The following is a 16,766-nucleotide window of genomic DNA, read 5'->3' as shown; positions in this document are numbered from 1 at the left end:
TGTTCTGTTTTCAACTTTTTGATGTTTCTTCACTTTTGAGAGACAGAAAGAGAGAGAGCACGAGCAAGGGAGGGGCAGAGAGAGGAGGAGACATAGAATCCGAAGCAGGCTCCAGGCTCTGAACTATCAGCAGAGCCCGATACAGGGCTTGGACCCACGAACCCATGAGATCATGACCTGAGCAGAAGTCAGATGCTTAACCAACTAAGCCACCCAGGTGCCCCTAAACCAGAGCTGTTCTTTAAGGGGCTAGCTCTTCTAACTGACGGAGCTTTGAGCAAGGGCTAAAATTTTTAGCCCCCTTAGAGAGAAGTGTGTCAAAAAACTTAAGTCCTTTCTTCATTTCTCCTTTTCCTGTTTTTAAGAATCCCAAAATTTCATCACATGGGTAACGAGACCCATTTATTTGTGGTTGGCGAAGGGTGAAGAAGTGCTTTTAGCTGGGGACATGGGATTTAATTCTCGGCTGCTGGGCTGGCACATATATTGGAACAGATATATCATAAATTACCCTTAGGTCTCCCCAGTTTTCAACACACAGATGAAGCCTCGTAGACCCCAAAATGTTGGAGCCACAGGTTTAGAGCTCAGGCAGGCAGCTTCTTGGCTGCTTTTTACTTGAAGACTGGGGTGAAATTGCCCAGAATCACCAGCACCCTGAAACACTCTGCAGTGTTGAGACATGGGAAGGATTCTGAGAGGCTAATGATGATCATAAGGAGAGAAAGCCCAGGAGTGGGGATTAATTTCCATTAGCTGTTTTCCTCTGGCTGCTCCACGTCGGCACGCTCAGCAAATTTACTCCCAGCATGCCCCCGGCGCCCATCAGGAGCCTTCCAAGTACAGGAGAGGCGGGTGGCCCAGGGCCAGCTGGGCTGGGAACCCTGGTGGTGTGGACAGGCTGGGGCAGTGGCCATGTATTGGGCCTGCTGTCCCCAGGGGGCCTGGGCCATCTTGCATGGACCCTCTGTGGAAAGGAGTCCTCAGCAAGGGCTGGCTAGGGGCCAGACCTCATTTCCAGATCCCTAACCCTTCCAGTGCAGGAAAGGGAACAAGTCTACCAGCATGGTCTGACTCAAAGCCACCAGAGCCTCAGAAAACCCTTGTGCCTTTGCTGCCCTCAAGGGTAGGGCCCTCCATTCCTGTCTGTTCTTCCTCTCCCTTTCCCTCCCAGGATGGGACCATCTTCAGTCCTTCCTACATGTCAGGGCTTCTCCTAGAAAACTCACCTTCTCTGACCAGCTGGCTAGACCAAGTGTCTGGATACTGTGACTGGGTGATCTTTCATTTACATTCCCTTTCCAAGGTTTGGTTTGAGGTCAAACAGACCCACAAAACACGGACTCAAATATTTGTCCACTAATAAATGAGTTTATAGTACCTGGCACACAGAAAGCTAGCCTAAATGTTACCATCACTCTTATCGTCACTACTACTACTATTTTTTTAGTTAAAAAAGTTTTTTAATCTTTATTTATAAGAGAGAGAGAAAGAGACAGAGAGACAGAGTGCCAGTGGGGGAGGAACAGAGAGGGAGACACAGAATCCGAAGCAGGCTCCAGGCTCCAAGCTGTCAGCACAAAGCCCGATGTGGAGCTTGAACTCACGAACTGTGAGATCATGACCTGAGCCAAGTTGGACACTTAACTGACTGAGCCACCCAGGCACCTAAGGACAGTTCATTTTAAAATGAACATATAAAAGCTGTCACAAGGTGACACTGGATTAGTTACCAGATAAATGGCACATACAGTAAATGGTCATGGGCCAAAGGGGAGAGAAGTCATTTCTAACTGGAGTAGGCAAGGGGGGGTTCTCATAAAGAAAACCTCTTTGGACAGGTAGAGGAGGAGGGGAGCCAGGAAGAGAGGAGGAAGAGAGATATTCCCAGAGAGACATGGAAGGATGGAGCTTGTTCAGGGGCTGCTGAGTAGCTACAGGTGAGAAGAAAATGTGTGAGGGGTGCCTGGGTGGTTCAGTTGGTTAAGTGTCTGACTTTGGCTCAGGTCATGAGCTCACAGTTCCTGAGTTCAAGCCCTGTGTTGGGCTCTCTGCTGTCAGCACAGAGCCCGCTTTCAGATCCTCTGTCTCCCCGCTCCCCACCCTCCTGCCTCTCTCCTGCTCATGCTCATCTGCTCTCTCTCTCTCAAAAATAAACATTAAAAAAAAGAAGAAAATGTGTGGAAAATAGGTTTTAAAACCGAATATGGAAAGCCTTGAAAGAAAGGCCAAGAAGTTTAGATTTAATCCTAAAAGCAAAAGAAACCACTGAAGGTATAGGAGGTTCATTTCCTGAATTACTAGTTTGTAAGGCCCTCAATGATAATAATAATAAAAAAAGTGTTTCAGCTTAAAATGAAATGTGAAAATTTACATAAAGAAACACCTTTATATATTTTTAAAGGGATTCACAATATGTGCCCCATTTTAAAAAATGCTTATTTATTTTTGCGAGCGAGCGAGCAAGAGAACACGAACAAGCAGACGAGGGGCAAAGAGAGAGGGAGACAGAGGATCCAAAGCAGGCTTCTTGCTGTCAGCACAGAGCCTGATGAGGGGCTTGAACTCACCAACTGTGAGATCGTGACCTGAGCCAAAGTCAGACATTTAACTGACTGAGCCACCCAGGTGCCCCAAGAACACCTTTTTAAAAGTCTCCTGAGGGGGCGCCTGGGTGGCTCAGTCGGTTAAGCGTCTGATTTCAGCTCACGTCACGATCTCGAGGTCCGTGAGTTCGAGCCCCGCATCGGGCTCTGGGCCGATGGCTCAGAGCCTGGAGCCTGCTTCCGATTCTGTGTCTCCCTCTCTCTCTGCCCCTCCCCCGTTCATGCTCTGTCTCTCTCTGTCTCAAAAATAAATAAAACGTTAAAAGAAAATTTTTTTTTAAATTAAAAAAAAAAGTCTCCTGAGGTGCACAAAAGATTTGAACAGGTGGCAAGGCACATCCAAGTCTTGACTAGGAAAACTCAATATCATAAAGATGTCAGTTTGAAAGGCGGGCCTACGCCGGCCGGCTCCATCTTGTTCTGTGTCCTTCACCTAGACCACGCCTCCTCCCTTTGAGTGACCTCCCGCTCACCCATTCAAGCTTCCTGATCAAAACACGCCCAGCGACCTGCATGGCGGGACTCTGACCCTTCCCCAGCCAATCGGCCGAGGCCACGCCCCTTCCCCAGCCAATCAGCTGCCCCTAGACCCCTATAAAACCTTTGTGCTTTTGAAACTCTCTCTCTCTCCCTGGTATCTCACCGCTGCGTCCGTGCAGGTAGGGGACTAAGCTTGAGCTAGCTCGAATAAAGGCTCTTTTGCTTTTGCATCGGACTCGGCTCCCTGGTGGTCTTTGGGGATCACGAATTCTGGGCATAACAAGTTTACTCTAAATTCATTTACATATTGAATATTATTTTAAATATATTTAAATTATATAACTTAAATTTGGGGGGAAACTAGAGAAGCTATGAGAAAATGCATTGGAAAAACAAATAGCTAGGAAAATCCCAAAAAGAAGAGTAACAGACCTTCCCAGGCATTTTTTGTATCAGATAATAAAGCACAGTATAAAGGTACAATGATAAAACTGTGTGCTACTAGCATATGAAAAGACGTATCGATGGAACAGAAGTAGTCCCAAGCACAGAGAGGCACTTGATAACTGATAAAGGTAGTTATTTCAAATAGAAAGGGGAAAAAAAGGATTATTGGGTAAGCGGTGTGGAAAAAATTAGATGCCATCCAGGAAAAATTAACTTATATTTATACCTAACATTCCATGATAATTTCATTCAGATAAAAACTGAAAATGTAAAAATTAAATCCTAAAAATACCAAAACCAATCATGGTTGAATGCTTTTGTTTTTGTTTTCTAATGATGCTGGTGTAGAAAAAGTCCTCCTAAATAGGACACAAAATTCAAAAGGTAGAAAATAAAAGATTGAAATTTCAACTACATTAAAAAAAAACTTCAGTCAAAATTTCTGCTCCTATGAATTAAAATTAAAAAAAAATTTTGTGTGGGTTAGAATACCACAAGCAAAGTCACACAAATGACAAAGGATATTTGTAACTCACATCTTTCAAAGAGCCAATTCCCTTAGGATATAAAGAACATACACAAATTAATGAGGAAAAAGACCAACAATCTAATAGCAAAATGGACATATGTATGTGAACAAAAAGTTAACAGAAAAACTGTAAAATCGTCTTTAGTGTGTAGAAAATTGTCCAAGCTATTCATAGAAGTACAAATTCAGGGGCGCCTGGGTGGCGCAGTCGGTTGAGCGTCCGACTTCAGCCAGGTCACGATCTCGCGGTCCGTGAGTTCGAGCCCCGCGTCAGGCTCTGGGCTGATGGCTCAGAGCCTGGAGCCTGTTTCCGATTCTGTGTCTCCCTCTCTCTCTGCCCCTCCCCCGTTCATGCTCTGTCTCTCTCTGTCCCAAAAATAAATAAACGTTGAAAAAAAAAAAAAAAATTTAAAAAAAAAAAAAAAAAAAAAAAAGAAGTACAAATTCAAAGTATAAAGATACACACGAAATTTAATAAATGGCCCTTAATTAGTTTGGACAGATTAATTATAAAAGACATTTTTGAGACAACTGGGAAAATTTGAATATTAAGTGGGTTATTAGATTGTATTAGAGTTGATGTTAATTTTATTAAGTCTGCATTTTTGCCAGCACATAGCTGTAAGCTAGGGGTAAAGCTAGGGGTAATAGTAGTATTATAGTTAGGTGGGAAATGTTCTTGTTTTTCAGAGGTACCTACTAAAGTATTGGGGTAAAATGTCATGGCAATCTTCAATTCACTTTAAAAATATGTCAACCCCTCAAATAGACAAGCAAATATGGTAAAAAAAATAATAACAGTTGTTAAGTCTAGGTGAGGATTCATTATACTTTTATCTCTATTTTTTTGTATGTTTGAAATTTTTCATACTAAAAGTCAAAAAGTACAACGAAAGTCCATCAAGACACTGCTTCACTTGTCGGGTGGGCACAGATCAAAAAGTCTGATAAAATCCAGTGTTTGGCTAAGGGTGTGGGGAAAAAACATTCATATGTTGCTAGAAAAGTTATGAGGCAATTTGGCAAGACTGATCAGAATTATATATGCACATACTTTTGAACCCAGTAAATCCACTTCTAGGAATATATCCTCCCGACAAACATATATTTGGGAATTAATCTATATATAAGGTTATTCATTGCATTTTTAAAAATAGTGAAAGACTGGAAACAATGAAAATGTTCACCAATAGGAGACTGGTTAAATTAAAATTGTATGTCCATACAATAGAAAACTTAATTGTTGTAAAAAAAAAAATGAGGCTGTTTATGTATTAATACAAAACAATCTTCAATATATCTTGGGTGGAAGAAAACACATACAGCAATGTGTAGTAAAAAAAGAAAAAAAGGCTGGGAAGAAGAATAGACCATTTGCTAATATATGCATAAAATACGCCTGGAAAGATGCATGGTAAATTGAGAACACTAATTATGGGAAAAGAACTAGGTATCTGAAGGACCAAGGTGGGAATAAAACATTTTTTGCCCTTTTATACATCTTTTGAGTTTTATCCCCTGGATGTATATGTTATTTATTCAATATAGAAATCTATTTTTTTCTTAAGAAAATATTAAACTTTTTTTTCCTCCTCCTCCAAGATGGCCCAGTTCCCTGTGTGTCCTGCTTCAGGGACTTTTCACGAGACAAAAATCACAAGCATGGTTAACCACCTGAGCCACAAGAAAGATGGAAGGGAGAGAGGGAGAAGGTTTATGAGTTGAGGAACACTTCCTACATCCCTTGAGAACAGAGCCCAGGAGGGAGGTCCATGGGTCCTGTGGGCAGGTTTAGCTCTGCCCCCCTGACCACCATGTAGCTACTCTCCCAGGTCTTGCCCTCTGAATATCCCCCACAGGTGTTTTAAAGCACAGACCTCTCCCCTGGAGTCAAGGTTCTTTCCCTTTCTTTCTTGTGTTCTACCTTCTCTAGGCTTCTTCTTGGCTCTTCCTTCTGCTTCCCTCCTCCCTTGGCGACAGCACGCCTGCCACTGGCCCCACCTACTCTGGTACCTGCTTCACTTCCTGACATCATGGGCATCCGGGAAGTTTGTTATCAAAATTCCCCAGTGTTTTAAAAATAAAAGCCTATTACACGTTGGCTGTTCTTAAGCCACATGGTTTAGTTGAAATAGTTTATCTTGGAACCTCAATTACCCAATTCTAGGCCCATTTATCTATTTCTGCCCTAGTTTCCTATAAAATTCCTTGCGTGCTTCATATCCCTCCCTCTTTTGTCTGTTAAAAATCTGCTATCAAGACTAGAGAATAGCAGGGTGCCTGGCTGGCTTGGTCGGTAGAGCATGTGACTCTGGATCTCGAGGTTGTGAGTTTGAGCCCCACATTGGGTGTAGAGATTTCTCAAAAATAAAAGAAATCTTAAAAAATAAAAATGAAAAAGAATAGAGAACAGCAACCTAAATATTCAAAACAGGGGATTATATGATAATTTTGGTACATTTGTGAAGATACTAATAAGGTTGTAGAAGACCTTTCAATGGTAGGAAAGGATATTATAATACATATTAAGGAAAAATACAGATTTTAAAATAACACGTATAATATGACCCCAGTCTTGTAGAGCTATATCCATTTAAAAACAAAATCTTAAGCTAGATATTGTTATAGCTGAGTGGTAAGACTGTGGGTGCCTTTTCTTTTTGCTTATCTGTAGTTTCCAAAATTTCTGCAATGAACATGTATTACTTTGATAATAAGAAACAGCAAATATCATGAAGAAAAATCAGATATGAAGCTCATAAATCCTGAGGAATAAATGACTGATGAAATGTTTAAAAATGTGTTGTGTTTTTTTTTTTTCCAGAAGCCTGCATTTTTACCAGCATGTAGCCCTAAGGTATAGGTAAAGCTGGTGGTCAGAAAGACAAAAGGGAGAAAAGGCACCATAGGAGGCCCATGGACCACTGGCCTGGGTCTGAAAACAATCATTTAATCCTTTGTAGGTTTACAGCTTGGGATTTCTTACTTCTCATGTCAGGAAGCCAAGAGCTTAAGGAACCTGAATGAGTGATGCTTTAACTCCCATGAATTTGTGACAACATTGAAGATACAGATGCTAATCCCATGAAGCCTAGCATAGGGGCAGACCCTGAGAGACACATCATAAATGATGCTGGTGGCACAAATTCTACCCTATAGTTTAGCTTGGAGAGGAATTTTTTCTTTCAACCAACCAGCTTTCATCACACTAGCATTGTGAACAGCTAGAGCAGGATTCCCCCACATACAAGATTTAAAACTTAGCTAGGGTTGGTTCTAAGCGAGAACTTTAGGATGCTGACTACATGTCTGCAAAGGCAAGCACAAAGTGCATAAGACTGACTTTAAAAGTGGGCAGAGTTGAACACTAAGATGCTGGTTAACTAGACTAGGGTACGTTAATACAAAGGAAGACTATACAGCCATGAAGATGATAATCTACATGTTTGCATGAAACGATATTCATTCACAATATAGTGCTCAGTGACAAAAATTCTAAGATTATAGTATTATAGATAATATTTTAATATTTATACATATATACACGCAGTCATATTTATAGGCTTGTAAAATATCTATATGGGTCATTAACAATGCCCCCAGTTTTCTCTTTTTTCTCTATTTTTCTAATCTTCTCTATACTAAATATATTTTGTGTAACAAAAATATTTGAAGATATATTTTTTAATGTTTATTTATTTTTTAGAGAGAGAGAGAGCATGAGCAGAGGAGGGGCAGAGAGAGAGGGAGACACAGGATGTGAAGCAGTCTCAAGGCTCTGAGCTGTCAGCACAGAGCCTGATGCAGGGCTCAAACTCACGGACTATGAGAGCCTGACCTGAGCAGAAGTAGGATGCTTAACTGACTGAGCCACCCAGGCGCCCCTCACCTTATTGTTTTTTAAATAAAATAGGGTCTTTATATATAGTAGGAAAATAAAACAAGTTATCAGAGACCAGTTTAAATTTATTTTTTTTTTAATTTTTTTTTTCAACGTTTATTTATTTTTGGGACAGAGAGAGACAGAGCATGAACGGGGGAGGGGCAGAGAGAGAGGGAGACACAGAATCGGAAACAGGCTCCAGGCTCTGAACCATCAGCCCAGAGCCTGACGCGGGGCTCGAACTCCCGGACCGCGAGATCGTGACCTGGCTGAAGTCGGACGCTTAACCGACTGCGCCACCCAGGCGCCCCAAGACCAGTTTAAATTTAAAAAAATGTTTTTGAAGAAGGCTAGTTTTGATCTGAGGTTTGAAGATGATCATGGTTTTAGAATGACAGAGAAGAAAGGGGGGGGGGTCTTGCTCAAAGCCCTCGAGATGGAAACTGGCAAATCTGTATGTGTGTGCACACAGGTGTGCAAGTTTGGGGGGTGAGGGTGAAAAGCAATGAACTTCCCCAGAGTAAAGAAGTTGAAGGACAGTCTGGGGAATCTGAACTCTACACTTCAGGTAAAGAAAAGCCTAGAGGTTCTTAAATAAAGCAACACCTCACTAAAATCTGCTAGAGGACAATGCTTCTAACTTCCCTGTGTAAATGGGATTCAATGAGGAGAGGTCAAGGCACCAGCTTGGAGGCAGCTGCAGAAGTCTCTGCTTGAGGTGACATGGCCCCAGCTGACATGTGAACCATGGAAGTGAAATGAACAGAGCTGATCTGGACAACCACAGAACAAGGGTCTGCTGGCCCACAGCAGGTGAGAATATTCAGAGGCTGTAAGACAGAAGTAAAAAGGAATTCAGGATTTTGATCAAAGAGGCTTAAGAGGCTGATGGTGGAAGGAAAATGAGAAGAAAGGTCTTGGGTGGGATGCAGAGGAGGAGGCAATGCAGGTCTGAAGGACTTTCAAGAAAGCCCAAGTGCTGTAGCCCCAATGGCACTGGGATGATTTTATGATTTTATTATTATTTCTAAGTTTATTTATTTTTGAGAGAGAGAAAGAGTGTGAGCAGGGGAGAGGCAGAGAGGGAGACAGAGGATCTGAAGCGGGCTCCATGCTGACAGTATAGAGTTCAACATAAGGCTTGAACTCACGAACTGTAAGATCATGACCTGAGGTGAACGCTTAACCAACTGAGCCACCCAGACACCCCAGCAGCAGGATGATTTCAAATCCCTGGGATTCTGTCCTGGCACTTTCTGCTGTGCATCTCCCCTCATCTGTGTAAAGTGGCATGGTGATACCTATCCCCTGCTTACTTCAGAGTGGTTAAGGGTCAGTTAGATCATCTGGATAAAAAGCACCAGGTATTGCTGTCATGCATGCAGGTGGTGGTTGCAGGGAGAGATTACACTCACTTAGAACACAAGGCCACAGAAGTTGACATGGTCCAGGACTCAGTTTTAACCTACCCTTTATTGAGGAGAGAGAATTTCTGGAGAATCTACTGATTTGCTAAAAAGCATTGATTCCCTTTCCCTAAGACAGGAACCAAAGCTCCGTGGTTCAGGGTAGAAGTATGTGGTCAGCGCTACCATAACAGGAGGCTTCTTCCCAGGCTGCCAGAGGTGGAAAGGCCTTGTGTGCATCATCTGGTTTGAGCCTCTTGTTTTACAGGTGAGGAGCAGAAAAGCGACTTGGCCAAGGTCACCTAACTTGGGAAAGCCCACGATAGCAACAGGAGAGGCCAAAAGAATGATAATGTGAGGATGGACCACTTCTCTCTGTCAATGGCCACCAAGCTGGCTCACACTGCCGTCTTCTCTCTCCCAGACTTTTGCATAGTCTCCCCACAACCTGTTGCCCCCACTGAAGTCAGAGTGACTTTTAAAAAGCCAAATGTAACCATGCCACTTCCCTGTCAGAGCACTGTGATGGGTGTGGGAGTCGCTCCATCCTTCTGGCCCTCTACTGAAGGCCACAGATCCTGTCTTGAGAGCCTACAGCTCTCCCTGCTACAGCTCCCACCCTTTGACCCTTCAACCCTGCCACCCCTTTGCAAATAATCTCCTTAAAAAACTTCAGCCACCCCTTTTGAGTTTCCTACTGCTTCCTGCCAGGACCCTGAAGATACCAATGGCCTGGAAGTCCCTGTGATGTGGCTGCTGCCTGCCCCTCCCATCTCCACCCACCCTTCCCCCCATGTGCTCACTCCAACAAGCCCTACTCCTCCTTGGATGAGTTATAGGCTGTAGGTTATAGTAGAAACTCCTAATTCTCAACAAATCCTCATGGAATTTATCATAATTTGTCAACATGCACATATGTCTATATGTACAGAGACACGTGTGTAAGTATTTGATCCACTTCCTTCTCGCTAGACTGTAAAATGAGATCCCCTGTTGATCTAGTTTCCAGAGTTTGAAGGCTAAAGGGTTTGGAGGCAAAATGCTCCTAGAGACTCAACTGCTACCAGCTTCCTTGTCATTCTCTCTCAGTGACACGATAAAAAAGGAAAATGAACAACTGCTACAGATGCTTGGAAACAACACTCCTGGCACCTCTTCAGTCAAGCAGCATGCAGAGAGCGCCCAGTTGGAGAAGGGGAAAATGGATGCCGGCTGCTCTGGGAGCCATGAGCACAGTAAGGCCTGGTGTCACAGCCTGCCCTTGGGAATGAAGCCAACAGCCCACAGGAATGTCCCAAAGATGGAGGAGGCTATTACCATGGCTCACTCAGACTGCACTGCATGGGGAGGGGAGAGTCTTATTATTAACCTCAGTGTATTAATATTTGAAAAGCATCTTCACGATGATAGATAGCAGTCACCCAGAGAATGGGAACAGCCTTGGTTCTGCAAAGTGTTTTCAAAGAGGAAGAACAGCTTTTATCAAGAGGGAAGAGAGGACAATGGGAGAAAGTGTTATGTCCTGGGCTGGGGAAACTGCCTTGGACCATGGCACACTGCCTCTCCTGTGGATCTGTCTGCACAGGTAACTAGCAGGTTTATCTGAACAGTGGCCTGTCTCAGGAAAGTGGGTGGGGGTGGAGCTCATAATGGCTGACCTCTGAGGAAAAGCTGCTGAGCCAATTATTTTTTCTTCTGACAGTACACTAAAATGATTGTTGCTGATTATACATATTTCCATGAATAGTATGTCTCCCCAATATATAGTTTCTACATAGAACTCCATTTCGTGTTTTGAAATTGGAGAAGAAAACATTAAAAAAAAAACCCTCATTAATGATGCCACCTTTGTTCTCACACGTAGCTTAACAGAGATATTCAGACCATTAACACCTGATGCCTTGGTCTCCAGCAGCTACATCTGAACTTGTCAACTTAGTAGGCTGCCAAGAAGCTGCTGAATCCCCACTCCTGTACCTTCCCCATCCTGCCCACCACATACTGTGGTGAAATCCTGCTCTCTGAAAGAAATCATTCACCCTCTGGACACAAAGCCCTTCTCAGGAAACTGGGACACCTGGAATCAGTGTTATCCTGGTGCAGGTGGAGAAACAGGCCAAGCATGACCTTTTGCCACCAAAGTCAGGAAGCAGCCGATACTACCTTCTCTGTGAAGTTTCCAAGGAGCCAACATGGGTGGGAAGGGAGCGGCAGGGTCTGAAGGCACCTGTCCTAAGGCTCTGAAGGAACATCTGCCAGTCACAGAACTTAACCTTGGGGCCTGGGCAAAGTGGGTCTGGAAGATGTTCAAGGTTCAAAATGGCAGCAACTCTGTGTTTCAGAGCACAGGGACATAGCCTGCCATGCACCTGCTGCCCTGTTGTGTCCTCTGAATTGTCTTCAACCAACCTCACCACTTGACCTCATCTCCAATCTAGTAAGAAGGCAAAGACAGAATGCAGAAAGGAAAGGCATTTCTAGTTTGAAGCATCACTTGGATTCTGACTTAAAGGCAAAGCCAGAGTGGGCTACACAATTTTGTGCACTTTGTTTTAAAAGAATGGCTCTGGGGGTGCCTGGGTGACTCAGTTGGTTGAGTATCGGACTCTTGATTTTGGCTCAGGTCATGAGATTGAGCCCCATGTAGGGCTCTGTGCTGATAGTATGGAGACTGCTTGGGATTCTCCCTCTTTCTCTCTCTCTGCCCCTCCCCTGCTCATACGTGTGCACACTCTCTTGCTCTCTCTCAAAATAAACATAAAAAAATAAAGCAACAAAAAGTGTTCAAAGGATGGCTCTGTGTTAAATGGGCCACAGAAGATGATAAAGGACACGTTGAGCCCTCTCCTCACAGATCGTCTCAAGAGTCCCTGCATTGCTCTCTGTACCATGACCTTCCAGATGCCTCTGTGCTCTGAGGAGCTGGAAGTCATGCAGTAGGTGGCACTTGGGATGCCCAGATTTCAACGTGAGTTCATGGGTAAGGCAGGGGAGGCCAGGGCACAAGGTTTTATCTTTTGGGGGCATCTTTCTGTTGCATTCCTCCTCTGCCACTTGGGCCACACCTGCCCCAAGTCACTGGGGTACACAGCCAGGTGAAAGAGGGTACACATGCAGGCAGAGGACCCTTCTGGGATGAGGAGAGAGAGCACCAAGGGCAGGCATTCTGGCTGGTAAATTCCCTGCAGCCTGCAGTGCTTCATCCCTCATCCAGACAGCCACAAATGTTTACCAAATGGCTCCCAGTATGAAAAGGGGGGAGGACAGGAAAGGGGGTGTGAGTGAAGATGAGGGTGGCTCTAGGAGACACTGGAAGCCTTTCTACCAAAACCTGAAGGCTGGAACTTCTTGGAGGGATTAGAAGGTGAGCTTTTCAACTGCTTCCCTTCCTCTAATCTTTCAAAGCAGGTCCTAAACGTAGGAAGGTACCAAAGGCAGTCATCAAAGCAGAGAACGGCCCCTGTTCAGGAAGAAGCCTCAGGGTGACCCATCACTTAACTTTCTCGAGTGCTGCCAGCTTTAGAGCCTGACACTGAGAGCTAACATCTGCCAGGGACCTACTGGGCAAATATTCCTGCTGGGCCCCCACCCTTCCCCTGGGCACTGCCGAGGTCAAATCCATCCCCTATTTGCAGGAGCCTTCTGCAGCACTTTCCTGCCCACCTCCCCCTTCATTTCAGTCAGGCTGACCCACAGTGTCAAATCCACAGTGATTCATTTGGAGAGAGGTCAGGTATTTGTATACCAATGTGGCAGTTTCCACATGGAATAACCAGATGGTTTGTTTATTTCAGTCCAGGGAGGAAGAGCTGGGAATTATTTGAAAGGCAAAATAGGGAGTATTTCCTCTGGAGCTGAGAGGAAGTTGACTTAAGGGGCAGAAAAAAATGGAGTCCTGTTAACAAACTGCAAGATTTCCAACCACAGGTCACTATGTGGAGAAGGACCCAGAGAAGCCACACCCGGAAGGACATCTAACCAGCCTCATCATCCTTTGGTTTCTTGGTCCTTCCAGGTCACCCAGCTGATGGCAGAGACACAGCTGGGATCTTGGCTGGGCAGCCTTAAAGAGAAAGATCTACACAGCATGGGGCTTCATCCCTGTGGGCACTGGGTCTCTGGGGACCGAGCCAAAAGCCGCAACACAAGCATTAGTGGAGTCTCCCCTGGTCCCTGGCTCCTTCTTCCAACCCTGGCCTTCAGAAACAAAGGAGGGTGGGGTTAAGAAGGAAGAAACTGGCCCTGGAACAGGCCAGGATAACTGGAACTATGACTGATGATCATGAATGTCTGAAGTTAAAAGAAGGGACAGAAAGATATTACTAAGATTTCCTGTAAATACTAACATTCACCTAGTATTTTATTACTAATAAAAAACTTTCATAAACTTTATCTTACTTGATCTTCACAAGACCCTTGGGAAAGAACTACTGTCCCCATTTTATAAAACAGGAAATTGAGTCAACCATCCTCCATACTAGTAGCATTAGAGGGGACAGTAATGCCTTCCTTGCCATCATGTGCTCAGGTGTGGGGGAGTGGCTGTGGAGAAAGTAGAAATGATTGGAACTAGAGGTGCTTCTGCTTCCTCAGCCTCTTTGGAAAGGCTGCCAAGGCAGCCCCAAAGACAATACTGAAGAGAAAAACATCCAGAAGTTAAAACTGAGGGAGACAGACAGCCCCTTTCTCTGCTCTGTCTACCCACTAGAACGGGTCCATCTGACCTCTCTACTTTGGACGCTCCCACAGCTTTCGCTTATCCCACAGCTCACTCAGAGTGGACTCTCAGTAAAGTCAGTAGACTGACAGGTTTCTGTTTGTTTTTTAAAACCCTGAATGGATCCTAAACTTCCATGGTTACTTGTTAGCCAGATGTTCTAAATTGTTAAGGTCCAGGCATGTAAGTCTATGCTCGGTGGTCCCCCTCTCCCCTGGGGGGTATTCAGATTCTCTGGTAGACGATATGCAAACTCTTGGTGAGACACAGGCATGGCTGTGGAACTTTTTTCTCCAGTAACCTGATCAACTTACTTTCACCAGTTTTCCAACCTGATCATCAGACCTGGCTGCCATTCGTATAGTCCAACTGGATAAAGTTGTACCCCACCTGCTTGTCAAGATCCCATGCACCCTTCAATTCCTGAGGGCCTTCTCCACAAATGAGTCCCCAATTCCTGAGTCTCCTCCTTTGCTCTCTCATTGCTATTTAATTGTATGCATTTCCTACAGTTCTTCTCTAATTGTACTTGTGCTAATTCATTATGAACATTGTTCATTTCCCTAGTGGATCATAAACGACTTACAGACAGATACTGTGTTGAATTCATCTCCGTGGTTTTCTCTGTCTGGTCATGGGGTTAGCTTTATACATAGTAGGGGTACAATAAATAACTATTAAAATGGAATTTTCCTCGGTTTCTTAAAAAATAGGGTATCTGTAAAACATATCAAAGGATCCCTGCACAAAGACAGTCCCACTCCTCATACTGTCCTTTGACAAGACATATGGAAAATGGAACCCCTCTCCCTCCACCTCTATCACCAGGGTCAATGTAGTCAGGCCCAGCTGGCACACAGATAGAAAAAAGGTAAAACCAGACTGGCAAGACAAGGGTTCCTAGTTTGCTTATTTAAAGAGGTTAAGATTACATAAGCAAAGCAAGGAATGAATTAGTGCTATTATCTGTCCTCAAGGGAAACCAAGGAAGGAATTTTTAAGGGTAGGGAATGCAGAGGAGGGGGTGAAGGAAGAAGAAAGGGAGTGTCTCACAAGAACAAGAACACAAAAGCTGATGGCTGAGATGTGAATGGATTCCCCATCATGACAAGGGAATGAGATACCCCATTCCTTTTAGTGTAAGGTAAGCCCAGCTACTCCTAAGGTGAAAGGTCACTATGGTTCCCCTGCTCATGACTCAAGGTTAGCTGAAGTTGGAGGCATCTGAGAGCAGAGTGGAGGGAGAGAAGGTAGAAGAATACTACTAGAAAATTCAGATAGGGCCACTAAGTGATGATGGTGCACTGGGAGAATCGCTCCAGAAAGTGCTTATGGGCGAGTCTGGGTTCTTCTTACAAGGTGAAGATGGGGAAAGAAGTCTGATTTGGGTTAATAACTGGTGGAGCAGATGATGGAATCTACCCCCAGCCCTCCCACCCACACACTATCCCACAGAACTCAAACTTTCTTTATTGGTCAAGGACTTACTGTCCGAATATAGCTACCCTGGGCCAGGCTCCAGGGAAGCAGTGGTCACAGGGGTTGGCGGGAGAAGAAAAAAAAAAGAAAAATCCCAAGAATCAGATCCCAGCCAGCAGGGGGAGGACAAACTATTTCTGCTGGAGATTTAAGATCTCCCCCTCCCTCCCCTTCTCTCTCTCTCTCTCTCTCTCTCTCTCTCTCTCTCTCTCTCTCTCTCTGTCACTCACACACACATGCACACACACACACACACACACACACACACACAGAAATCTACTATGAATCTAAGTAAAAATCTAATTCCAGTTTAAGGATAAGAGGTTTAGTCTAGAAAATCCTGCCTCCTGAGCCAGTGTGGGGAGGATGTTATCTGTTCTCAATATCCTATCAAATCACACTTTTCTTTTAGGACAACAGAGAGTAGGATGATAATTTCTCTATCCAGGACCAGGCAGGAGATTGAGGTGCATAATGAAGCTGCACACCCCTCTGCCTGGCCATCCAGCCCCTCAGACACTCCTTTGCCCAGACTCTCTCTCAGTTCTCACTTTGGCCACAGGTCACTCAGGACAGAGGCAGAGGGCAGGGCCCACCTGGCACCACCTCCCACCTGGGACGAACTAGGGCATGCGTGGGAGCCTCTGCTCCCTCCCAACAGGGCCAAGTCTCCCTGAGCCACACAGCCATGTCTCCATCACCTCCCTGCCAGGGCTCACGCCAATGCACGCAGAGGGCTGGCCACAGGCAGGGAGGGGACTGAACCCTGGGACTATGAGACCGGCTCCTCTAACCCCCATGGCCCCAAATGGTACCTGCCAAGGCCTTGATCCGGGACCTCTCAAAGAGCCTGGCTGAGCTGTTGTCATTATCCAGCTCATCGTCCGGGGCATCCCAGCGGGCATTGATCCGGCTGTACGGTGGCTGGTTGCCCACGTTTTCAAACTCCGTGGCCGATGTCATGTCAGCAGGCTCTCAGCAGTTGTGCCTGCCTCAGTCTTCATGGAAGGGTCCCTAGGGGGGAACAGCAACACAGTCAGAGGGTTAGCTACCTCCCCCTTGGACTTTTTCTCAGGGGAAACTTATTCGGAGCATCCAGCAGGGGTAGGTCCTTGTAGGAGGAGCACACCGTGCCATCTGCCGGGTCATGCTTCCCACCTGGGGTCTCTGGGTTATAGAATATTGCAGCAGCAGCAGTCGCCGCCGCCGCCACACTGTA

The 16,766-nt window shown here is 44.9% G+C and overlaps 1 protein-coding gene across 2 annotated transcripts in view; it reads right to left on the bottom strand.

Moving 5' to 3' along the window:
• The window catches only part of SPTB (spectrin beta, erythrocytic), a 128,334-nt gene that overhangs the window by 52,633 nt on the left and 58,935 nt on the right, over nucleotides 1–16,766 (bottom strand). For both annotated transcript variants that reach the window (XM_047079510.1, XM_047079511.1), the window contains exon 2: nucleotides 16,363–16,561. In XM_047079510.1, the coding sequence (XP_046935466.1) occupies nucleotides 16,363–16,510 (148 nt within the window). In that variant the 5' untranslated portion in view covers nucleotides 16,511–16,561. The remainder of the gene's footprint in view (nucleotides 1–16,362; nucleotides 16,562–16,766) is intronic.

The sequence above is a fragment of the Lynx rufus genome, unplaced genomic scaffold (genome assembly GCF_022079265.1).
Source record: "Lynx rufus isolate CCGP_SWC_20201006 ecotype Redwood Valley unplaced genomic scaffold, mLynRuf1.p SCAF_17, whole genome shotgun sequence".
Taxonomy (NCBI): Eukaryota; Metazoa; Chordata; class Mammalia; order Carnivora; family Felidae; genus Lynx; species Lynx rufus.
This window is presented reverse-complemented; position numbering and strand designations above follow the sequence as displayed.